The sequence below is a fragment of the Stigmatopora argus genome, chromosome 14, assembly GCF_051989625.1.
Source record: "Stigmatopora argus isolate UIUO_Sarg chromosome 14, RoL_Sarg_1.0, whole genome shotgun sequence".
Taxonomy (NCBI): domain Eukaryota; kingdom Metazoa; phylum Chordata; class Actinopteri; order Syngnathiformes; family Syngnathidae; genus Stigmatopora; species Stigmatopora argus.
Window position 1 is genome coordinate 4,303,446 of NC_135400.1, and position 26,506 is coordinate 4,329,951.

Sequence of the window (26,506 nt, forward strand, 5' to 3'; positions counted from 1 at the left end):
ATTAATGAAATTAAATTCAATAAACCAGAAATACACTCTGGTTCAACTCTAACTAAAACAAGTATACATTCTTTTTTTCATAGTATTTAACTGATTGCGTGCTATTAACCGTGTTCCAGCTATCGGGTGAAATTATATATAAATTCAAGCACAAATGTACCCATTCAGAATTAAAGCTGCCTGTTTGGTTGAAATACAAAGCTTTTATCATTAGTCAAATGCACATGCTATTTGTAACTTCTGCCATCTGGTGGAAGAGTATTTTATTGTTCTGATGCTATGTATATCTATCTACTATACACATTACTATTTCTGAGAATGTGTGTGTGCGTGCGTTAGTGTGTTTTTGTTGCCCAAGCAGGAGGGAACGGCGAAGCTGGGCTCCTCTGCTTGTCATAGCTATATTGAAACTGTGCCACTTACCCTCACAAAGGCCGCGGGGGTGCCGGAGCCCAGCTAATTATGGGCAGTATGGAGGTTCCACCCTGATTTGGTTGCCAGCCAATCACAGGGTACAAGGAGACAGACAACCATTCATGCACACACTCCTAGCTCTGGACAATTAAAAGTATTCAACCAGTCTACCGCATTTTTTCAGAATGTGGGAAGAAACCAAAGTACCCGGAGAAAACCCACGCAGGCACGGGGAGAATGTGCAAACTCCACTCAGTAAGGCCAGACCGAGCCCGTGCTTGAACCCTTGATCCCAGAATTGTGAGGCGGATGTACGAACCACTCTTCACATTGCCGCCATATCAAACATAGTGCCTTACCTGTATGAACATTTGCTCCATGATTGCATGTAAATTTGTTCGTGTGGACCAAAAAGACATGTAAAGGAAACATTTGGAAAGGTTAAGGACTATATTTGATGTGGAAATTTTATTTAACATTTTAAACTTGCTAGGATTTAGTCCTGGGTAATGTTAGTACAGTCTCCACAAATTATATACTATGCATGACAGTTTATTGATATTTTATTCTGACAGCAAAGATGAACTATTTTTGTTTTGTTTAACCTTATATATTGGTAGCAATGTTTGTAAAATCTACATTTTGTATAGATGGTTTTATTAAACATTCTGTATAATAGCAACTTGTTGGGCAATGAAAGTTTGTTTTTTGTGTAATACAGTCTAGTATTGTGCACTAGAAATTAATAATAATAAATCAAATAAAATTTAAACTCATGGGTAAAGACGATTTATAGTAATTGTTACCTTGTAATTCTTACCAAACCTAGTATCCAACAAAAAGTAGACGGAAGGCGAATATAATTGCTTTTAATGAGAAGACTCTGATATAGACAGTCACATCAGCTACAGGACACCAGGATCCTATCCGAGTCTTCTGCCGACCATTTGCTTATCACCAGCCTTTATTAGAAGGTTTCAAACCCCAATTAACTAACGTGACAGAGTCATTCTAATCTAATCACAACAATGTATATGTGTGGTGTAAGAAAAGCATAAATCCTGATCTCAGAACTGTGAGGCCGGCGTGCTAACCGCTTTATCCTCACTAGGGTTGCGGAGGGTGCTGGAGCCTATCCCAGCTGACTTCGGGGCTGAGGCGGGACACCCTGAATTGATGGCTAGCCAATCGCAGGCCACAAGGAGACAAACAACCATGCACACTCACACCCATACCTAGGGCAATTTAGAGTGTCCAATCAGGCTACCATGCATGTCTTTAGAATGTGGGAGGAAACCGGAGTACCTGGGGAAAATCCATGCAGGTCCGGAGAGAACATGCAAACTCCGCACAGGTGGGCCGACCTGGATTTGAACGTAAGTCCCCCACTATGAGACCGACGCACTAACCACTCAGCTGCCAGCCACCTTAGAAAATAATATTAAACATAATAATTATTAATAATATCCATTTTTTTTTCAAGCTGCTTATCCTCATGAGGATCACGGTTATTCAGATTTTCTTTTTCTTTTTTAAATGAAGGAAGGAAACTGTTGTTTCTGAAAGCTGCCCTCGTTTGGACATCCATGTTCATCTCACATCTCATCTCATCTCATTTTCTGAACCGCTTTATCCTCATTAAGGGTGCAGGGGGTGCTGGAGCCTATCCCAGCTGACTCCGGGCCTGAGGTGGGGGACACCCTGTATCGGTGGCCAGCTGATTGCAGGGCACAAGGAGACGGACAACCTTGCACACTCACACCCACACGAGACTCACGCAGGCCCGGGGAGAGCATGAAAACTCCACACAGGTGGACGTGACCTGGATTTGAACACAGGACCCCAGAGCTGTAAGGCCGACACGCTAACCACTCGTTCCACTGGGCCGCCGACATCCATGCTATAAAATGTATAGAATGTCAACTTTGGAAATGTTTTCACTCTATAGTGAAGATCACTGTTACCAAAAAAGATCAAATTAACCAGGTAAAAAAAAATTCTGTAAACATAACATGCAAATAAAATGCAAAGAAATTAAATAACAAAAATACAAAAAAAAGTGAGTGGTCTGCGCGCCGGCCTCACAGTTGGGTTCAAATCCAAGTCGGTCTACTTGTTTGGAGTTTGCATATTCTCCCCGGACCTGTGTGGGTTTTCTCCGGGTACCGCAATCTCCTCCCACATTCCAAAGACATGCACGGTAGGCTGATTGGACACTCAAAAAATTGCCCCAAGGTATGAGCGTGAGCGTGAATGGTTGTTTGTCTCCTTGTGCCCTGCGATTGGCTGGCCACCAATTCAGGGTGTTGCTCACCTCTGGTCCAAAGTCAGCTAGGATGAGCTCCAGCACCCCCCGCGATCCTATTGAGGATAAAGTGTTTCAGAAAATGAGAAGCCAGGGTGTGCAAATATACTAAGACATATTTAGAAAAGAAGGAAATAATTTTTTTATTTTTTTATTTTATTTTATTACAAACACTGATGAGTTATATCGCTTTTTGATTGCTTGGTAATATACTCTCTGCGAACGTACATGAAAAGAAAAAGGATATAAACGCGGTAACATTGCATCCGCTCACCTCTCTTTTACGCGCGGCACGAATCGAGCGCGCGTGCGTGCGTGCGTGTCCTGTGCGCGTTCACGCGAAAGAGGAGCAATCGGCCCGGCTGAGCTGCAAGAAGGATGGAGGTCCGACCTGACAGGTTCAAGGCGGTCGCGGCCAAAACTCTGGGAAGAATTAACAGGTATTTTCATCTTTTTTTGTTCTTTTGTTTTGTTTTTCTGTTTTGTTTTCTTTATTCATTTTTTTCGCATTTTCCCTCGGGTTAAACTGCTCGTCTGCATTTACCAAGAATAAAAGGAGAGTTTATTGCGGCTGACTTTTTGTTTTTTGTTTTTGAGAGCATAAAAGTTAGGTCCTAAATAAGTTCAGACCATTAAATGTACTAGGGTTAATGTTAAGGTGCTTTGTGGGGGACATAGACTTCTTTGGTTTTGTTTGGGCAAAAATAAATGCACAATTTATTTGGATAATAATTCCCCAAAACATACTTTTTTTGTTATGTTTGCAGCTACATTTGAGATTTTGTGTAAATAGATTTTATATTTTAACCAGTGATAAGCAATAATTCAAATTTAAAAAACTAAAATTGGTCACAATCCGGTCTCCAAAGAATTGAATGGACATCTGACAAGGAAAAAAAATATATATTCATAAATATAATGCGTACAGGTGTGTAGAGAATATTTGAGTAAAAAAAAAAGGTACTCTGGCCCTACTGACACATAATATTCATAAATGTATCTGATCCCATTGTTATGCAGACAATTGCATGTACTAGTATTTATGAAAGAAAAATCAAGATTAAAATTATCGATAGAGGCTCGTGCAATAACCTTTGCCTTAAGCTTGCATTCTCTCAGGATTTGAGGTAGCGGGCAAACGTATAAATCCCGTCCTGAAATAGCCTGTTTTTTAGTCCAGATGTCGAGCCCCGCAAATCCCTAAACTCTCCCCTCCCACTCATCCCATCCGAGCCGATGTCACTTCCTCTGGCCGCTCCCTCCCCATCCAACCACCCCTCCTTCATCCATCCATTCAGACAACTTTCATCCTATCACGCTTTCAGATTAACAGACATGCACATTTAAGGCGTTCATTTGTTCCGAATGGGCTAGACGCAGGGCAAACATTTGTATGTATGCATGCTCTGGCATACATCTGTGTAAGTGTGTAGTCAAGAGGGCGTCCCTCTGACTGCTTTGTACGAGTTGGCGCAATCTCACCAGCTCACAGACAAAAGCGTGATCCTCCATGATGAAAGCAGCCAGAAGTTCATTTATTATTTAAAGATTTTCTCCATCAGAATGCATCTCCTGTTTCTATATTAAACTCCACTAGGTAAGCACAAACAGCAGCGCTGTAAGGTCAAATAAGATCTTACTCCTTATAGCCCAACCTTCTGACATTATGTACTGATGCGCAGCTCTATAAGAACTTTATTTAAGATAAAATACAACAAAGATAATCTTTTTAAATATTAAATCAATTCAAAAATTTTGGGCAGCGCCTGTGGAATGGCTCCACAAGGAATGGTTAGTTGCTTAAACTACACATAAGGCAATGCAGAAAGTAGCAGGTAATCCATTTTTAATCCATTTCACATCCACCAGAGTGCTACATTTTCATTTACGATGCACAGTGAGTGCCACAGCGGCATGGATAAAAGATTCAATTTTTTGCCGGGATCTATTAATTATTGTTTGCTGGACATCCTTGTGCTGAACTGACTGCTGTTTATACAGAGTTAGGCCAAGATGATTTTGAATGACTTCTGAACAATTTGAGTGATTTTTATGTGTTTTTAAAATTGTCGTAGATTTGTCCCAATCCCATATTTTTCACCCGAGTTTTCGTCCAAGTCACCTGGTTTTGAGGATCTGCCGATATTGAGAACTGATCCATGATGTATTACTTATTTCTGTACCAACTCTTTTAGTGTCATTGACGATGACAGTTGCCTTGCCATGTGTTTCAATCCATTTGAACTGAATGTTCAAAGGATTATGTGTCTTGCTTTGTCAATGGCAGCCAATGGGTTAAGACAAATTCATTCATTTTTACTTGAGTAGATCATTAAAATGGCATATTTTTAGGTTTGAACAAAAAAATAAATCGGAGCTGCAGCTAAAAAACAAACTGCTGCTGCCAGAAACAAATGTAAGAACTGGACCAAATTAAACCTCTCATGAAATCATTACCGTATTCTATTAAAGATGCATAAAGCAAATTCTACCAAACAATACAGCATGTAAAGAATCAGACCGTTAGACTGTGATCTGACAGTAAAAGAGTTAACAAAAAAGATGCAAAAATATTCTCTCACCATCACTACCAAGAGTAGTCCAAAGTCATATTTGTTGGGAGTACAAAAAAACAACAACTGTGTATTGATACTTTTGAAATCAAATATCATATGCAGACACAAGATTTTAATATAGATACTTTGATGCTGTTTGGTACTTTTTATACAATCCTTATATTAATGTAACAAAAATCTTGTCCAAGATTTAGAAAGGACTACATCATTCTGAGCCATTTTTAATATAGAAAATTGGGCAAAATAATTAATATGTGAAATTTCCATAATTGCTGTCTAAACTTGTATTTGATATAAGAAACATTATCAAACAATTAAAGTTTACTTCATAAACTTGATGTCGAAACTGTACATGAAGCTTAAAAATACTCATAAGAAATAAAACTTTATAGCAATCACACATAGCAAGCAATGTACACTAGAAAATTAATTCAATTATTATGAATAGGAATTATTATAATTTTGAAAATGTACTGTTTTAATGTTTTTTTTACATTACTTAGGTACTAAATTTGAGTAAGAATATTAATACACCGCCTGTGGTGTAGTGGTTCACTTGCCTGACTTTGGTGCAAGCAGGTGTGGGCTCAATTCCCACTGATGGCGATATGATTGGGAGTGCGAATGGTCGTTTGTCTCTCTGTGTGCCCTTTGACTGACTGGAGACCAGTCTCGGGTGTAGATTACCTTTTGCTTGAAGACAACTGGATGAGATGCGACTGTTCTTAATGTTTTTTACATTACTTAGGTACTAAATTTGTGTAAGAATATTATTACACTGCCGCCTGTTGTGTAGTGGTTCACTCGCCTGACTTCAGTGCAGGCAGATGCGGGCTTGATTCCTGTGGTGTTGGCGGTATGATTGTGAATGCGAATGGTTACTCGTCTCGCTGTGTGCCCTATGGTTAGGGTGTAAGTCTGCCTTTCACCCGAAGTAAGCTGGGATAGGCACAGGCAATCCCTGCAACCCTTACAAGGATGCGCAGTACGGAAGATGAATGAATGAATATTAATATACAGTGGTAAATCTACTTACCAATGCTTCTATATACGAAATTTTCAGGTTACGAAACCCTTTGATAGGCCAATAACTCTTCCAATATAAGAAAACAAGATCTAGTTATGAAATACCCCAAAATGTAAATACATCTACTGCATTTTATTTTGAAATCCTTGCGTGGCATTGCGTCCTGCTTGACAATCTCTGTATACTTCTGTGACTGCCCATTACTGTCTCCCAACAATAACTCTCCATGTTTTTTGTTTAGTTTTTTTTTCTTTTTAGTTTTTCGAGTATGGTCAAAGCAAATTTGGTCTTTAATCAAATTACTGATGCGAATGAAATGAGGATGCAGACCCAGTTATCCATCCATGACTGATATTGCAAATTCTATTCAATGCTAAGTTGTTTTTATATTCATAATTTTTAATCGTTTAGATGTGTGTTTATGTGCATGTGTTCGTGTGCTTTGTCTGTTGCCTAACATTAGCTTCCTTCTTACACTGCACGAGTGGAAAATGTTTTTGCATGGTTATTATTCATTTTTATACATTATTAAATCTTTTTTCAACCACCTTTTTCTCATTTTTGTGTGTTTCTCTCACTTTTCATACATTTTTTTCTTTTATCATTTTTAAAAGGTTCAGTCAGTAGTTTTTTTTTAGGACCGTGTGACCGAATTTAAATAAAATACTTCTCTAGTAACGAAAAATTCAACGAAAAACAAGTTCTAGAACCAATTCATTTTGTGAGTAGAGGTACCATTGTATTGTTGAATGTTTTCTTTTGTTCACATTTTTGGAGTGAACAAACTCTTAATGTATCATTAAAATGTTAAAATGTGTACAATTACTACAGGATTTTTTTTACAATCATGTTGATAGTGTGTCAAATAGAATGCATTAGTTATAGGTCTTCCATGTGTTGATGGGATGGGGGAAGCGGTGTGACAGGATGAGAGCGGGGAGGGTGTCTCCCTAGGTGACACATTCCCACCGAGACCCAATCTGTTCACTTCAGGCAGATTGTGTGCATCATAGAAGGCGTGCCAGCGAAAAAAAAATCCGAAATTTAGCTTGACCCAATAAAACCGTGAATCCAAACCACATTTAACACATATAATTACTTTGCAAACAATGCACGATCAATTGTGGCACGTGGCAACTAATGAGGAATACGTCTGCTGTTATGTAAGATATTTGCTGTCAGCCTCCATGGCGGTCTCTCCCTCCATCATCCTCTTATGCGAGGATTAAAGGGAACACTCAGTGAATTCATGATTTAATATACAGGAGAACAAATGTCATAGGTCACCATGTCCAGTCATCATGGGCAATGTGTAACACATTTATCCTAAAAATGCGCCGTTAAAAAAATAACTTATTGATGGGATATTGACAGCAAATATGGCTGTTATTTCGTATTTGGTGCATTTTTAATAGCTGAACAAACAATGTTTTTGCGATTTTCTAAAAAGAGATTGTTTTGGAGGATTCAAGCCCCTGAATAACGATAAATTTGTTACGAATTTGAATATAACTTTGTAGTGGTCCATGATATTTGTAAATAACTAAGACCACACTTTGAGCACAATGCGTCTACAAATATTGTCATAGACTTAAATCACGTGTCAAAGTGGCGGCCTGGGGTCCAAATCTGGCCGCTGCATCATTTTGTGTGGCCCGGGAAAGTAAATCATGAGTGCCGACTTTCTGTTTTAGGATCAAATTAAAATGAAGAGTATAGATGTATATTAAATTTCCTGATTTTCCCCCTTTTAAATCAATAATTGTAATTTTTTAATCATTTTTTTCTGTGTTTTTAGTTCAAAAATAATTTGGAAAATCTAAAAAAATATTTTTTAAAAGCTAAAATAAACATTGTTTTAGATCTATAAAAAAACGAATATTCAGGGCTTTTAATTCAGTTCTTTTAATCCATTTATTTTAAAAAATCTAAATATTATATCTAAAATGGTCCGGCCCACATGAAATTGAGTTGACGTTAACGCGGCCCGCGAACCAAGCCGAGTCTGACACCCCTGACTTAAATGATCAGTTATCATCTTGATTTGAAGTCTTTATGTTATAGTTACCGTATGACATATTTTTTCTTCTTGCTCAAAATAATTACACTGGGCAACAATTACAAAAAGAAAATGTCTGTTGCATTTAGTCTCGCAGTTGATTATGAGTAGTTTTAGGGTTTTGAATTCAAAACTGATCACAGTTTTTTCTCTATCATGTCAAGTTTTTTTTTTAAATTTGATTTGAGTTTAATTTTTAACTAATTTTGGAATACCAAATAAAAAATGCTCCGAATTTTTCTCCACAGTTTGTTTACCTCTTTAGTATTTTCTTACTACATGCACATATCATATCTAAAAACACAATAGTGTGAAATAAAAATTGCTGTCATGCCAATTTCATCATATTTCATTGTCTGTCAATATTTTAACATCTTTATCAAGCACATATGTGAAGTACAGTGTTTTATTTCATTTTCCTCTTCTTCTATTTAAGAAAAACGGAATGCTGGAGTTAAAAACAACATTTGTTAAAAACTTTACTTTTGTTAGAGGTTAACAAAAATATATTAATGTGAAATTATTTTGCATTGCAAAATGGCGTGCAACTGTCAAAAACATTAAGAAGACCGGTTTGATATTTTCGAATTCAATAGAGGGGTTTTAATTAATTACAAAACCTGGTAGTGGTACAATCTCTTTCAAACTATTACCCTTGTTACTATTTTCATACTTCTTTTTAACATTGAAATCGAAGTCAGCCCATGAAATTCAGTCAATCTGCCAACCCTCATTTTTTTAAACAACAATTTACACAATGTAATTAAATGTATCACGAGTAGATGTCCCAGCTGTTTAAACTGGGAGGGTGGCAGCAAATGAACATTCTTTCAACCCTATCACTCAATATGGGTCGGACGTCTCGTACCGTCAGTGGGAGCCAATGAGTTAAGGGGTGGATAAAATAAGTCTGCTGGTCACTAAATGGTCAAGTTAACAAATTTTGTACTTTTGTCATTTTACAATAGTACAAACTTGAATCCAAGCTGAAAAGAAAGCGTGCCAACACTTCCGGTTCTCGAGTGCAGAGCCCAGTTCTTAAAGGCTTTCACTGTGGTTATAATTGTAATATTCCAAAGGGCCCGAGGTTAGCGGCCATTCCACCTTGCTCATTAGTTGTGAACATCTGAGAGCTGGTAGCTGGTTTCTATGCTAACATTACTTCATAAGTACTAGCGCTATGCTTCGTGCATTTTTTAAAAACTGTACATTATGATAGTATAAGTTTAAGATTGTGATTTTTTTCTGTAGTCTTCATGTTTGTGACAGCATGCTGAATATTTTCCACTTGCCCCCTGCTTTACTCAGGATTTGAGCCAGCACTGTTATCTTGGCAGTCAAACGGACTAACCACTGAGCTACTGCAAACCTGGGTGATAGCAATGCAGTGCATGTAGAACAGGCGTGGCAAACACGCGGCTCTCAAGGCATATGTTTGTCTTATTTTTATTCTCTCTTAAAACACACTCAAATTCAACAGGGCCCATTAAAAACAAATAATAAATTATATTTAAAAAATAATTTGGCAGATTGGATTTTTCTTATGCTGTCGTGTGGCTCTTTGACTTTCACAGTTTAACATTTCTGCTCTTTGTGTTTAACTTGTTCGCCACTCCTGATGTAGAAGTTTTAGAAAATGAGATTCCCAGAATGCTAAAAAGAGTGTACTGGTATTAGATTAGATCAGATTAGATAACTTTTGTCCGTATTCGGGAAATTTCACTGTCACAGTAGCAAGAGGGTGAGAATACAGACACAGTAAAAAGGAATGCTGGAGTTATAAACAGACATTTTAGACATAGATAAATATGTGTATGTGTATATGAATCTACACTGTTCTGTTGCCTTAGTAGTGAGAATACCTGACTGGGAAGCCTGCGATGTCCATTCAATCATTCATTTTCCAGCAGCAGTTACAATTTACCTGAAATTCGAGTTTATTTTTTATTTTTAGTATAGTATAGACTGATTTTGTACTACTCATTTAGGAACATTGCAAAGTGCAAAATGTCAACCAATACATTTGCAGTGTGCAAATGTATTGTGCAAGAAGTACACAAATATAAGAGAGCTCCATGGCTAAAAAGTGAGCAAGAATATGAGCTGGTTTGGGACAGTTGCAGACAACACAATATTCTTCAGTGTGAAGCAGCTGTAATTTGCTCTTTTGACTGTGGGCTAGCCTCGTTAGCTGATAGCATATGTGGATGTGTCAGGCTGCAATCTGTCTCCATGTCTAATGAGGATGCTTGAATTGCACTCAAATTACATTTCACGGGGCCATTTGGCACGTTCATTGCAGAGGAGAAGGCTGATTCATCACTTGTTAATAATAATAGATAACGTGCGTATAGTCACCTTCATATTTTGGAAAATCAGATAATATGCCTCTCAAATAAACAAAAACATAAAAACACATAAGATGATATTTGTGTGTATTTTTGAGGTGGTGGGGTGTTTTGCAAAGAGGAAGCTTTTCGTTTTCTTCTTTTTTTCTCCTTCAGGATAAAATGAACTTTTTTGTGGAGATGCTATGAATTTATATTACAGGCATGGTGTGTACATTCATTCATCTTCCGTACCTCGCATCCTCGTAAGGGTTGCTGGAGCCTATCCCAGCTGAATGGGTGAAAGGTAGACTTCACCCTAGACTAATCGCCAATCAGACGTAAACAGACGACCATTCGCACTCAATCATACCGCAACCAGCGGGAATCAAGCCCGGGTCTGCCTGCATCAAAGTCAGATGAGTGAACCCCTACGCCATCAAGCGGTTTATGGTGTGTACAATGTAGTCTAATTAATTCTTATTAGGCATGTCAAAATATTATCTCTAAATCTTGATTTGCAATATCAGAAGTACCTCAAAATCAACATGGGCTTGCATGGATATTCTTATGTTTTTGTCTCAGTATAAAAATATGAATGAGCGCAAAATTTAGTTTTGGATCACTAACCTCAAATTCAACTCATAGCCTGCTAATGACAGCAATACATAGAGATGCAATTCGTTTAAACTGGGAAATCTGACGGTGAATGATTAGTTTCATTGACAGCACTGGATGGTCAATCCATTTTCATTTCCATGTTCATTCGAGTCAAAATGGATTTGACGTCTAGCGCCGTCAATGGCAGCCAGTGGGTTAACAGAGGCCATAATACAGCTGTATCTCATCATAGGGAAAACATAGCCTGCACTACTTTACGCATAGATATTCATTTCCGGAAGTAAATCATTTTTATAATCCTAATCTCAATGTTGTGACAGATTAAGAGGGAAGACCAGAACGAGTACGAGAGAGGATTCAGCGGTAGATAATCTACTACGAATTCTAAAATGCTGCTTTTAAAATTTATAATGTTGTATATATTCTTTTTAAAACATAAATAAAAATATTCATTTTCTGAACTACTAATCCTCACAAGGGTCGTCGCGGGCGGCGCTGGAGCCTATTCCAGCTAACTACGGGCACCAGGGGGGGTACCCTGAATTGGTGGCCAGCCAATCCGCAGGGCACAACGAAACGGAGAAAAATTCATGCTCACACTACATAGGTGCAATTTAGAGTGTTCAACCTGCCTCCCCTGGATGGTTTTGGGCTGTGGGAGGAAACCAGAGTGCCTGCAGAAAACCCATGGAAGCCCTGGGAGAACATGCAAACACCACACAGTGAGCACTGGCCTGGGATCGAACCCTCGACCCTAGAACTGTGAGGTCGATGCACTGACCATTTGAAGCTGTGCAAAAAGGGAAGGAAGTGGACATGTAAGTAAAACAGACAGACAGACAGATCCATAGTGACACGTTACAGTATAAAAAGCCATGGTGAATTATTTATCTCATCCAAAAACACATTAATAATGAACCAGCGTTAGAATATGACTTGCTCTCTGTTGTGAATTCGAGAGTGTGCATTTCAGTGAGCAAGAATGAAGTGCTGAGCGCTTTACAGAAATTTCTTTTTTTCTTTTTCCTTTTCTTTTTTCTAATGTAAAATCGAAAGACACCTCTCTGTTACACAAACAAATCCTTGTGATAATTGCACTTGTTTATACACAATATTGTCCAGCTCAATGGCTAACTAGATCAAGCACCTTCAATGGAAGGTGGGCTCAATATGGATGCACGCATACACAAAAATAGACAGTCACGATAAAACCGGGAGAAGATATGTTATGATACATAGATGTCTGCTGTCTGCTGAGTTCAGTGATAAAAATGTTGGTGTCCTATATGAAAATAGATAATTGAATTGACGGGAAAATACTGACAGCTGTGTTTGCCAGAATTATGTTGTTTAAAAAAATGGGGGCGTAAAATGTTAATTGCTAATTAACAATGCCGCCTCGTGGTGTGGAGGTTCACTTGCCTGACTTTGTTGTGGGCAGGCGCGGGCTCGATTCCCGCTGGTGGTATGATTGTGTGTACGGATGGTCGTTTGTCTCTCTGCGTGCCCTACAGCTGACTGGCAACCTATCTAGGGTGCAGTCAGCCTTTTGCCTCAAGTCAGATGTGTTAGGTTCAAGCAAACCTTTCGAGGATGCATGGTATGGAAGATGAATGAATGAATGAATGCTGAATTACCTAAACACTGTAAAGTAAATTACTATATTTCACATCTACTATATAACTATAGCGGCCCGGCGGCTGAGTGGTTAGCGCAATGGCCTCACAGCTCTGGGGTCCTGCGTTCAAATCCACGTCGATCCACCTGTGTGGAGTTTGCATGTTCTCCCGGGGCCTGCGTGGGTTTCCTCTGGGTGCTCCGGTTTCCTCCCACGTTCCAAAAACATGCATGGTAGCCTGACTGGACATTCTAAATTGCCCCTGAGCATGGGTGTGAGTGTGCATGGTTGTCCGTCTCCTTGTGCCCTGCGATCGGCTGGCCACCGATTCAGGGCGTGTGCGGTCGATTGGTCGCCGTCTTTTGGTCGCCGGTCTTTTGGTCGCCGTCTTTTGGTCGCCCGGACCGCGACAACGGGTGACCAAAAGACGGGCGACCAAAAGACCGACGACCAAAAGACCGGCGACAAAACAAGGTAAAACAACACGGTCTACGCATCAATAAAAGCCAGCAATGGCCATGAGCAGTTTCACTGAGCCAATGTGTGAGTGTATAAGAGTTTGTATGTACATGAGTTGTCCCCTTAGGAAGGTACGTCAGTCAGGGTCGTAACAAGTTCTCCAACAAAAAACAATAAAAGTCCGGGAAATTTTGAGCTTTTCTTAGCCTAATAATTAATAGGGCATTAAGTATGACTAAATAGTAATTCGCAGTTTGTATTTAGGGAATTTGAGCAACGACTTAAATGGTAATTATCAATAACCTTCCGGGCGACCAAAAGACTGGCGACCAATAGATCGGCGACCAAAAGACCGGCGACCAATCGACCGTGTACTGATTCAGGGTGTCCCCCCTCCTCTGGCCCGGAGTCAGCTGGACTATGCTCCAGAACCCCCTGCAACCTAATGAGGAAAAAGTGGTCCAGAAAATGAGATGAGATGTGATGAGAGATGAACTCTTCTTCCTTCAGGTTGATTGACAAGCAGCAGCCCAATGGAGAAACCATCGAGCTGTCGGCAGAAGGCCGCCCTGAGCTGGTGGTGGAAAAGGAACTGCCTGTGGTGGACTGCACTTGTTTCGGCTTGCCCAGACGTTACATCATTGCCATTCTATCTGGCCTGGGCTTCTGCATCTCTTTTGGCATCCGCTGCAATTTGGGTGTGGCAATTGTAAGCATGGTCAACGACCACACTGTCTACAAAGGTAACAAGGAGGTGCTTGTGGTAAGTTTAATACTGGATTTAATTGGTTTTTGAAATGTTTGTGGTCAGGTGGCATGCTAAATTTACACTTTCACTTCAGTTTATGTATACTAAAAACTGTGTCAAACATTGCGTTACAAAGAAAATACTTGGAATTGAATTGAATTGAATGCTTTTATTGTCATTATAAAGGCATAATGAGATTTAAAGCTTCACTACCGACTAAGTGCACAAATACAACAACAAACAAACAGACAAATAAATAATAAATGAACAAGTAGTCCAAGTGAGATCAGCAGAGCAGAGCGGCGCGGCCTTTTTCGGTCGGAAGTCCAGAATGAGTTCTCTGGTTTTGGAGACGTTCAGCGCCAAGTGGTTGAGAGCACACCACTCACTGAGTCTAAGGCAGTGGTTCTTAACCTAGTTGGAGTTACCGAATCCCACCAGTTTCACATGCAGATTCACCGAACCCCACCAGTTTCATATGCGCATTCACCGAACCCTACTTTAGTGTAAAATAAAATATGATTTTTATGTTATCGTGAATAAACATGATGAGTCGAACCCCTGAGACCGACTCACCGAACCCTTAGGGTTCGATCGAACCCGGGTTAAGAACCACTGGTCTAAAAACTCAACAACATAAAAACAGATAGATAATCAATATACAGTAATACCTTGAGATACGCTCATAATGCGTTCCGGGACCGAGCTCGTATGTCAATTTACCCGTATGTCAAATCAATTTTTCCCATAGAAATGAACTATAAATACAAAATTATCTGTTAATCTGTTCCCCTCGGTCTGCAAGGCATAGTACTTAAAATCCTTAATTTTTTTCCTCCAAATTTCACAGTATGAATTTTAGTAACTGACAAGACACACAATCATTTGTCAATTCCACAAATAAAACAATATAACACGTAATGCCAACTGGGATTGGCTCCAGCACCCCCCGCGACCGTAATGAGGATACAAGCGGTTCAGAAAATGAGATGAGTGAGAACACATAATGCATATAAATTAACTCATTGGTTGCCACTGACAATGATACACGTCCAATCATGTGGCATCAAATCATCCTTCTGCTGTGAATTTAAACGAGTTTATAATCTCTCACTTTTGCAGCAATTTACACAGTTTAAACTTTTTTTTACTTTTTGGTGCCCAATCCATTTCAAGTGGCGCTGCCAGAGTACTTACAAATACAAAGTAAGGAAATCATTCATACCGCGCATCCTCGTAAGGGTTGCGGGGGTTGCTGGAGCCTACCCCAGCCAACATCGGGTGAAACGCAGACTACAGCCTAGACCACATGTGTCAAAGTGGCGGCCCGGGAGCCAAATCTGGCCCGCCACATCATTTTGTGTGGCCCGGGAAAGTAAACTTTCTGTTTTAGGATCAAATTAAAATGAAGAGTATAGATGTATATTTCCTGATTTTCCCCCTTTTAAATCAATAATTGTAATTTTTTAAATCAATTTTTACTGTTTTTAGTTCAAAAATCATTTTGTAAAATCTAAAAATATATATTAAAAAAAGCTAAAATAAACATTGTTTTAGATCTATAAAAAACTGAATATTCAGGGCTTTTAATCCAGTTCTTTTAAACCATTTATAAAAAAAAATCTAAATATTATATCTAAAATGGTCCGGCCCCCGTGAAATCAAGTTGATGTTAAAGCGGCCCGCGAACCAACCCGAGTCTGACACCCTTGCCCTAGACTGATTGCCAGTCATCCGTAGGGCACACAGAGAGACAGACGACCATTCATATTCACAATCATACCATCACCAGCGGCAGTTGAGCCCGCACCTGTCCGCACCAAAGTCAGGCGAGTGAAGCTGGTTAAGGAAATCATTATACTGTTTTGTTGTGCATCAAAGGTGTTCAAATATGATGAAACAATGAGAGAACGATCAGCTGTGCCTATAGACCGTAAAATATGGTGCACTTCATCATAATCAGATGCTAGGTCTGTGGTAGGAACATTTTAAGTTAGTAGACATTATTAAATGAGTGTCAAATACCGTCTTTTCTTCTCTTCAGGCTGCACAATTCACTTGGGACCCCGAGACAGTGGGTATGATCCACGGCTCTTTCTTCTGGGGCTACATCGTCACACAAATCCCTGGGGGTTTTATATGTCAAAAATTTGCAGCTAACAGGTAATTTTTTGATTGCTTGGAACAGTTTATTGTTGTGTTTAAAATAAGGCTTTCCTTTGTGCAGTTTGTTGTAAGATTTAATCTAACAATGATAAGTATTATTACTGAGCATAAAAGGAAGCAATGCAGAAGAATGACAAACTTGTTTAGGGTTGTCAACAGTATGGAAAAGTATCAATGTACCGATACTGAAATCTTGTATTCGGATACAATCTTTGATTACAAAGGTATCAATACTCAGTTATTGGTTTTTGCACGACTACAGGTCACCACAGGTTTGTTGTCATGAGGGAAGTCTGATTTTGAACTTCTTTTGATAGTAATGGAGGATATTTGAGGTACGAGGGGGGCAGTGAACAATCGTTCACAGCTACCCTTCCACTTCAAATGGATTGGACGTCCATTAGTGATAATTAATGAAAAAAAATTCAATTTAGAAGCCACACACTTCTATCAGCCAGACCTCTATCATCTTCAAATGCAGTGAAAGTGTTAATTAAAAAATAACATAAAATCCAGATTTATTTATTTGTATAGTGTTGAAAATCGAAAAAATATGTTCATGGTGTTTTTTTTTCATGTATGTTTTAGAGTGTTTGGCTTTGCCATTGTCGCAACGTCCACCCTTAACATGCTGATCCCATCAGCCGCACGCTGCCATTACAGCTGTGTTATACTGGTCAGGATATGTCAAGGCCTTGTTGAGGTATAGCGTGCGTCAATCCAGGGTGATGTGATTTTGTTCACATGTATAAAACATTGAACCTGTTTGCTGACTGGCTTGTATGTTGCAGGGTGTGTCATACCCAGCCTGCCATGGGATTTGGGCAAAGTGGGCTCCTCCGCTAGAAAGAAGTCGATTAGCCACCACAGCATTTTGTGGTAAACAGAATTTTTCCCACTCGATTTCCATAATTCTTTGTACTGTTGGGATTTAATAAATAATAATAAATAATTCCTTGAAATTTCAGGGTCTTATGCAGGGGCAGTGGTGGCCATGCCTTTAGCTGGGATACTGGTGCAATACACTGGGTGGCCTTCTGTATTCTATGTCTATGGTAAGCATGTATACTAACCTAAGCCAGGTCTTTCCAACCACTGTGTACCAGAGTCAGCTGGGATAGGCTCCAGCACCTCCCGTGACCCTAATGAGGATAAAGCGGTTCAGAAAATGAATGAATTAATGAATTAATTATCACTTTATTTTTCAATTTACATTAAATTGACCTCCCAAAAATGGAAAGTTTACCAATATCTACTTATTGAGTTATTGACGTGACTAAGTCATGTGATGGTTCAGAAGTAATTCTGCCTCACTGTGGTGCAGGCAGCGTGGGATTGATTCCCACTCACTGTCGGTGTGATTGGGAGTGCACATGGTTGTCTGTCTTTGTGTGTCCTACGACTGACAGGCGACCAGTCTAGTTTGTACTACACCTTTCGCCCAAAGACAGCTGGAATAGGCTTCAGTACCCCACAACCCTGGCAGTGTTGAAAAATCAAGGAATGAGTGAATACTTGACTAATGGTTTTGACTTTTATGACTGCTGCATATAAATTGAAAAAAAATGCATGTGCACTATATTTGTTGCTGTTTTCAATTTGCTTACATGCATTACTCCTGTATTGTCACAGGAGGAGTCAGTTCGCTAACTATTGAGTGGAAATAGGGACATTGTGAGGCTGAGTGGAAATAGGGACATTGTGAGGCTGATTGGTGTTACTACAATGGCCTATGCAATCCCTAATTGTTGCAAATCAGCAAAAATTGGACGCTGTGTGCTGGCCAACATGTGCATTGCATGAGCTGGTTAGGGGGTAGGCATTTCTGAACTGCTTATCCTCACATGGGTCACGGAGGGTACTGGAGCCTATCCCAGCTAACTATACGGGGTGATAGGGGACAACCTGAATTGGTGGCAAGCCAATCGCACGGCACAAGGGAATGGAAAACCATTCACGCTCACACTCATACCTAGGGGCAATTTAGAGTGTTCAACCAGCCTACCAAGCATGTTTTTTGGATGTGGGAGGAAACCGGAGTACCCGAATGAAACCCACATAAGCTTAGGGAGAACATGCAAACTCCACGCAGTGAGGACCCACCTCGGATCGAACCCTTGACCCCAGAAGCGTGAGGCCGACGTGCTAAAAAGCGTGAAAAAGACAATAGATGTAAAATAGATAGTTTTATATCATTTTGGTGTTGTATAATGTCATATCATACATAACGTATGCATAAGGTATTAAAGTATGAGCACAGTGTTTTCACAATTATATGTCTGTCATTCTGAAATGTAACTTAAAATAATGTTTTTTTATCATGGTTCATAATTATATTTTATCAATGTTTTTATGAGAATACCACACAAAGTTACAGTTTTAAGTGAATAAAATGTTAATCATAACATAATTAATAACAATTCAAATTAATAACAGTTAGATTTTTTTTTAAATAATATTTGACTCATTAACTGCCAATCAATGGCATCAATAGACAGCCGTTTTGTATGAACTGAGAAGAGTGGCTTTGAATCCTTATTTTTCAGTGCCATTGCCTTATAAAGCGTTGATCTAATTCTGTTCCCTCTATATTTCTTCTTCTTGAACTATCCCAGGAAGCTTTGGGATATTCTGGTACTTGTTCTGGGTCCTAGTGTCGTATGAGAGTCCAGCTGCCCATCCCACTATTACGGCAGAGGAAAGAAAGTACATTGAAGATGCAATTGGAGAGACAACATCGTTTCTCAACCCTCTTCAGGTAAGTTTTCATTCAGGTTGTGTGCGTATCAAATATGTGGTAAAATAGAAACTCCAAAGAGACACAAACTCATATAAAGCACTGAAATGTTGTCCTTTTACTTGGCAGAAATTTAAGACACCGTGGAGGCATTTCTTTACCTCAATGCCTGTCTACGCCATTATTGTGGCCAACTTCTGCAGGAGCTGGACCTTCTATCTACTTCTCATCAGCCAGCCGGCCTACTTTGAAGAAGTCTTTGGCTTTGAGATCAGCAAGGTGGGTGGCACAATGGACACAAACGTGTACCTGTGATTGACAGGCCGTGACCCATGTGAAAGATAGAAAACGGTTTGGTGAAAGTTGATAAATCATTATCATTATGACTTGACGAGTGGATGATGCTCATTTATTTACGGTACCCACGTTTTCCTCGTTTTCCGCGTTGGCCTCACAGCTCCGGGGTCCTGGGTTCAAATCCAGGTCATGTCCATCTGTGTGGAGTTTGCATGTTCCAATGTTCCACCCGGGCCTGCATGGGTTTGCTCCGGGTACTCCGGTTTCCTCCCACATTCCAAAAACATGCATCGTAGGCAGATTGGACACTTTAAATTGCCCCTTGGTTTGCATGTGAGCATGATTTTTTCTCCGTTTCCTTTGAGATGAGACGAGATGAGACGTTTTGCTCCATCAGGTGGGCATGGTGTCAGCACTGCCCCATCTAGTGATGACCATTATTGTTCCTGTGGGAGGCCAGTTGGCAGACTACCTTCGAATCCACAAAATAATGACCACCACTAACGTCAGAAAACTCATGAACTGTGGCGGTAAGTTTTGCATTCACTACTAGATTTCTGCCAATATATCACTACGACGATGTAAGGCGATACTTTATATCCGAATAGACTATTTATATGCTCCTACCAAGAATCAACATGGAAAAAAAGATGTCACTGTTGCGTAAAGGAACAAACATGTTTCTACCCAAATACTATAGCCAATGAGTTAACATCATGTTAACATGTTATGTTATGTGATGTGATTGAAAGGAGGGGAAGGAATGTGCCTTCCCAATCAAAATGAATTGGACCTCTCATCCCATTAAGGGCACTCACTTACATTAGCGTTCAAAGGAAGTATATATGTATACTCCCCGTTTGAATTATTTGGGCATCTTTTGTTGTCAAAGGCTGGAAATTAGTGAATAAAGACACTTAGGTATTTGTTTAGAAGAATGTGGGAAAAATATAGTGTCACCATATAGAAATGGTTCACTGAAATATTCTCATAATCTATGAGAAAGTCAGGTTTTGACAGATTGTCTGCAATATTTAGAAATTGCTTGTTTTTCTCTTAACCGTTGTGTCGTAGAATATGTTAGATTTATTTCCTGACCCATGTATCGATAATTGTACAGCAAATTATATCATATCAGGACACACTCAGAAGTTACCACCCATATTCTCTACATTTTTATTTTGCGCACAAAACACACTTTCATCATAGTATATGGATTTGCACAATGCATAACTACTCATATTAACCTTTTTTCTGGTTACCTTTAATTGCACATTTTGTTTGGCACAATTTAAGACAACACTTTCACTCTGATTGTGATAAGTGTTCATCATTATTAGATGATTAGATTCATGCAAGTGTACCTAATAAATAATACTCTAAAATAAAAGTATGATGAAAAAACCACAAGTTGGATAGTTATTCAACATTCGTTTCTGGTACTTGAGTTTTCCCTTTAAATATGTTTTCAGGTTTTGGCATGGAGGCTACTCTCCTATTAGTGGTGGGATATTCTCACACAAAAGGTGTTGCCATCTCCTTCCTGGTGCTTGCTGTTGGCTTTAGCGGCTTTGCTATTTCAGGTACATTAAATATGATTTTCTGCTCATTGTAAATGTTTGGATTTAGGACTGTTTATGATTTTTTTTAAACACATTTGTCTGTCCTACACAGGTTTTAACGTCAACCACTTGGATATTGCACCTCGTTACGCTAGCATATTAATGGGTATCTCAAATGGTGTGGGAACATTGTCTGGAATGGTGTGTCCACTTATAGTGGGAGCCATGACTAAACATAAGGTAATAAAAATACTGAATTATGCAAGAAAAGAAATTGTATCAAATTGATTTTCTACGTGATTGCAGACACGTGAGGAGTGGCAGGGTGTCTTTCTTATAGCATCCCTGGTTCACTATGGAGGAGTCATTTTCTATGGTAAGCATACAGCATGATTACTGCACGTTTGAGTATTTGAAAGGGGTGGGCATCACGGTAAAAGAGAAGTTAGCACATCTGCCTCACATTTCTGAGTTCAAGGCTTCAATCCCCGGTGGGTTCCGACCTTCATTTGTGGAGTTTGCATGTTCTCTCTGTGCCTTTTTTCCGGGCGTTCCGGTTTCCTCCCACATTCCAGAAACATGCATGGATGAACACTGTAACTAGGTATGAGCGTGAATGGTTGAATATCTCCTCGTGCTCTGCAATTAGCCGACAACCAATTTAGGGTGTCATTCACCTACTGCCCATTATTGGCTGGAATAGGCTCCAGAACCCCCTGCGATCCTTGAGGATAATCAGTACAGATAATAAATGAATGAATTAATTAATAGGGTCTAAACTTTGAATTTTTCAGTGTACATGCAGTATGAAAAAATGCCTTTCACAAATTTGATGCTCATTACCAATGTTCCCTCTAAGCTGCGCGCGTGCGCAATTGCGCACTACTGTCGTCTTCTCTGCGCACAGCAAATCATATGGAGCGCACAAAATAAAATCCCATTTTTATTTAGCTGTGAGACCGACGCGCGGACCACTCATCCGCCAGGCCGCCCATTCATAGATATTAATCATTACATTTTATTATTACTAAATCATTTATGTGTAGTAGACATGCACCTGCTTATGGCAGGTGTGATACTGGTGTGTGCCCATCGCGAGCAATGATGATGTTGCTCACACCGGTACTCAGTGTGCTCAGGGAGGTTGTCATTCTGCCCAGAAAAACTAAAAATTAGAAGGAACATTGCTCATTACTCATATTCGTATTTTATTCTGTGTAGATTAGCACTGATTAGGGTTGTCAAAAGTATTGAAAGGTAACAAAATACTGATTCTTCCAGGACTATTTGCATCGGGAGAAAAGCAGCCGTGGGCTGATATTGAAGACACCAGCCAGGAAAAGTGCGGCATCATAGATGAAGACGAGCTGGCAAATGAAACGGAGGATCTTTATCGCACTGGCGGCGGCCAGTACGGGGCCATGAGCAGTCAGGTGGACGGTTCAAACGGCGGAGGGTCCGGGGGAGGAGGAGCAGGTTGGGTGACGGACTGGGATAAATCTGAGGAGTACGTGCAACCGCCTGGACACAACTCATACAAGTGCAGCGGAGTAGAGGAGAAGAAGCTGACGTAGAAGAGAATCTGACCCAACATGTGTGTACAAAAAAACTAAAAAAACAGGAAAGGAAAAACTTGATGTCTGCTTTTGCACAGTTACAAAAGTACATTGATTTTTTTTTGTGTCTGAATTTATGTCCGTGGAAGGGTGAGTGGCAAAAGTGTGCATGTTAGTTAGATTTGACAATATAAATAAACACATAAAGTATTAATATACTCAGCTAATCCCCGAGACATTCTAACTGTAAACGGCTCACGGTGATTGGTCCGTTTCCATCACGAGGAAGAATTGCAGCAAGCATCTCCCTTGGGTTATATTTCAAATCTGATGTTTAAACTGCTGTGTTTTGTTATCAGGGAATGCATGTCTACAGTTTTAAAGGAAAATAATGTGGCTGACATGATAATCAACCTCATGCGCACATACACAATACACATAAATGTAAGCACAATATTTTTGAGTTGTCTAGTGTTGTCATGCAACAAAAATGTTTAAAAAAAAACGTCTTTCAGTGTAATTCCAATGGTAGACATCCAATATTGTGGCTCTTCATAACTGAACTAAAACTAGATAAGTTTCTCACTATTATATGCCCAGTCAATTTGAAGTGGGAGGGTGGCAGCGAATGATCATTTGTATACTCGCTGTCAGCCCTCCCATTTCCATTAATTGGACATTTAGTAACATCAACAGCAAACAAAATTTAGTCAGGAAGCTGCATTTAATCCAGAATGCAGCTGCCACAGTCCTGAAAAATACAAGGAATGTGGACCATATTCCACTGGTCACAAAGTCATTATAGTTACCGGATTAAGATAAATGAAACAAATTCAGCCCAGGGAGGAAATCAACCAAATTTAAAATGTGAATTTTATGATTGGCATGCAATCAAGTAGTAAGAGTTCATTACTAGTCGACGTCCAATCCATGAACATTGAAGCATTTGTTTGTTTGCTGCCAATCCTCCAACTTCAAATAGATTGAACAACTAATAATGTTAAGGGCAGCCAATGAGTTAACAAATCATGTCTTCTTCATGTCAGCGTTCATTTTTAGTAAATTGATTTTAACTGAGTACTTTTGCATATTGTTTCCAGATACAACAGTCCAGTACTCATACTTTGATGCTTTTGACAACCCTAGTAGACAACTAGACAACCCCAAATATTTTGTCTTTATGCTTAGTACAATCAATGCATGTCAAATCAAAGATGAAAATGGTGCTTATTTGTTGGATATTGGCAGGCTTCCCCTTTAAATGGGTGAAAAATAAAGGTTTCTATATGAAGCTCACCTGTGTATGACCTAACTAGGTCATGTTTATCCATGCTCATGGGTCAAAAAGCCCATATGATGACTTTATGTTGTGTGGGGAGGCGTCATGAAAAGTGTGTCAACTCTCCATTGCAAAATAGATCAAACATGATTTGTGATGTGCTGTTTGTTGTGTTTGTCTTTTTACTGTCATTTACCTACTTTCTCCTTTCATTCACTACTGTTCTTCTAGTTCCTGAAAGGCAGCCATTTAAAATCAGTGGGTCAGTTGTATAGAGTATGTTGTTCTTTTGGCTGGGTACAGGTGTGAAAAATGTTGTGCAGTAAGCATGTGATAATGAGTAAAGCCGTGCACTCCCCCCTATCCATCTACTCATTTGACACACTCACACAAAGTAGTTGTCTCAACACGTGAGCACACACAATTGCACTATGCAGTGTTCATAGAGCTGTAGCACACAATTTAACAACCACGCCTCTGTAGAACAATACCTACTTGACACAAAATGTTTTATATAAGGATGAGGGTCTTTTTTATTCAAAGGTGACTGTCCAGAGACAGCATTTAAAAGCCATCTTGATGCAATGGCAGATGGGAAATGGAATTAAAGAGAGCTCTATGCACCAGCACTTCAACAGAGCCAAGAAATTGAGAAGGCGTACTTGTGTGCATACGCAAAGCACGTGTGTGAGCGGATGGCGCATTGCTTGGTGATTATAAATTTGGGGGCAACATGTCATCTTTTATCATTACAATTGTCTAAATTAATAAGTTTTGAATTGTGATATTGATGGGAGAAAAAAACACTGATAGAATGTGAAAGATTTAAAAGGCTTTATTTTTTTCTCCAAGTGAAATCTTGAAAAAATATGAATAATGCATTTCATGAATATTTTCAGTTGTCCATGTTGTATCTGTGTATTTTAAAACAATACATTGTTCATTAGAGTTTATTTCTATTCCAAGGGGCTTTTCCTCCCTCTCACTGAAATGTGTTGAAACTTAATGGGAGTGTGTGTAATGAATTAAATATTTTAAGTTTAAAAAAAATTAAGTGTACAAAGGATGTATAATGTAAATTATCCTTGTGTATATTAAAACCCTCGCAGTTATTTTACAGGTTTCTTTGTGGATGTGTCAGCATTCTTTTTTGTGAAATGTTTTTTTGTCTTAGTCTATTTATTATTTTTTTACATCTATGGGACATGTCAGTTTCCTGTTTCTGTCTTCATTTCTCAAGACAGATGGAAATGGGATTATCACTAATTTTAGACAAAGATTAAATAAGCGAACAGATTCACCCAGTGGGAGAGTGCGGCAGCAACATGAACATCTCATTGCGGGATGGCGAACCGATTTGTGTGTGTAAATGGGGGGGGGGGGGGATGTAGGTCTCGAGTGTGTACATATGCATGCATGGTCGCATGTGTTTTTCCTGTAATTATAAATATCAACTCCAAAATTGGTTATGTTTTCTTTTAAACATTCAACTCTGAATAAAGCTAAATTGCAGTTCTGGCATGACAACATATAGCAATTTCAATAGAGTAATCCAGTGGCGGGCGGTGCATTTTCTGGTAGCGCCTTCAACGTATCAATCCAACCCTCAAAAATTATTTTATGGATATAAAACCTCTACTGCAGCTACAGCTGCGACACATAAAAAATAATCAATAAATTAATGCACAAAAATTGGGTAAAATGCACTTCCTAGCAGCATTTCATGATTAAATACAAATACCGGAGCTTTTCAGACATTAAAACCAGGCCAGGGGGTGATTTTCCCGGGAAAAGACAGCGATGAACGTCAAGGGCGTACGGGCAAACATTGCCCGAAAATGGGGTAAAATCCAGCCGAAAACAGCATTTATTGATTAAATACTAATACTGGAGCTTTTTAGACATCAGAACCGGGCCCGGAGTATCATTTCCCCGGTAAAAAGACGGCGATGAACGTCGATACGTCCATACGTGAAATGACAAAAAATGCACTAAAATTAGGTAAAATCCACTTCCTAGCATCATTTATTGATTGAATACAAATACTGGAGCTTTTGAGACATTACAACCAGGCCAGGGGGGTGATTTTTCCCGGGAAAAGACAGCAATGGACGTCAATGGTGAAACGCCAAAAATTAAACTGGGGTAAAATCCACTTCCTAGCAGCATTTTGTGATTAAATACAAACACTGGAGCTTAAATACAAACACTGGAGCTTTTCGGATATCAGAACTTGGCCCACAATTGAAATATTATTTAGGAATATAGCCATATTTTACTCACCAAAAATCCTTTTTACACAATATCCATTCTCCTTTCTTTCTTCCTTCTTTCCTATTGCCATCGAAGCTAATGATGAAAGTCGAGCCTGTCCTGTCATATTTCCGGCATAGTCCGTTTTGAAAATAGCTTTAAATCAACACAACAATATACTATTTGCTTGTGGAGCTAAGTTAGCGCGCTGAAAGCGCCGCACACACCATTTTCCCGGCTGTAACAGGCTTGCTAGCTTCGGAGTTGACCGCCCTTTCTTAATGATGTCCTTTTTTTCTGGAAAAGTACGTCTGGAAAATAGCTTTGTGAGCAAACAGAATCAAACAATGACATGTCCCAGCCAGCAAAATGCTAACGCCTATGAAAAATCATTGTGGGGTTGCCAACTCGAAATCTGATTGGTTAAAAGCAACAGTCTAGTTTAATGCAGCAGAGCCCGCAAGAACTGATTGTGAAGGCTTTGAGGCAGATCTGATCTGGC

General features: G+C 39.3%; 1 protein-coding gene across 1 annotated transcript; it reads left to right on the forward strand.

Annotated features, from left to right (window-relative positions):
- Window positions 1-2,990: 2,990 nt before the first annotated feature.
- slc17a7a (solute carrier family 17 member 7a) lies at window positions 2,991-24,874 on the forward strand. The gene is made up of 13 exons (XM_077618363.1): window positions 2,991-3,159; window positions 13,917-14,169; window positions 16,199-16,317; window positions 16,909-17,023; window positions 17,112-17,199; window positions 17,289-17,375; window positions 18,936-19,078; window positions 19,187-19,336; window positions 19,752-19,884; window positions 20,827-20,937; window positions 21,029-21,156; window positions 21,223-21,292; window positions 22,198-24,874. Exons 1-13 carry the CDS (start codon window positions 3,098-3,100, stop codon window positions 22,488-22,490), a joined length of 1,752 nt encoding a protein of 583 aa, XP_077474489.1. The 5' UTR covers window positions 2,991-3,097; the 3' UTR covers window positions 22,491-24,874.
- Window positions 24,875-26,506: the final 1,632 nt, after the last annotated feature.

Bases quoted from the DNA above. Each gene is read 5' to 3' on its own strand.
- slc17a7a (XM_077618363.1), top strand. From the start codon at position 3,098: ATGGAGGTCCGACCTGACAGGTTCAAGGCGGTCGCGGCCAAAACTCTG. The intron at 3,160-13,916 runs GTATTTTCATCT...TTCTTCCTTCAG, and splicing joins ACTCTGGGAAGAATTAACAG to GTTGATTGACAAGCAGCAGC. The intron at 19,079-19,186 runs GTAAGTTTTCAT...TTTACTTGGCAG, and splicing joins CGTTTCTCAACCCTCTTCAG to AAATTTAAGACACCGTGGAG.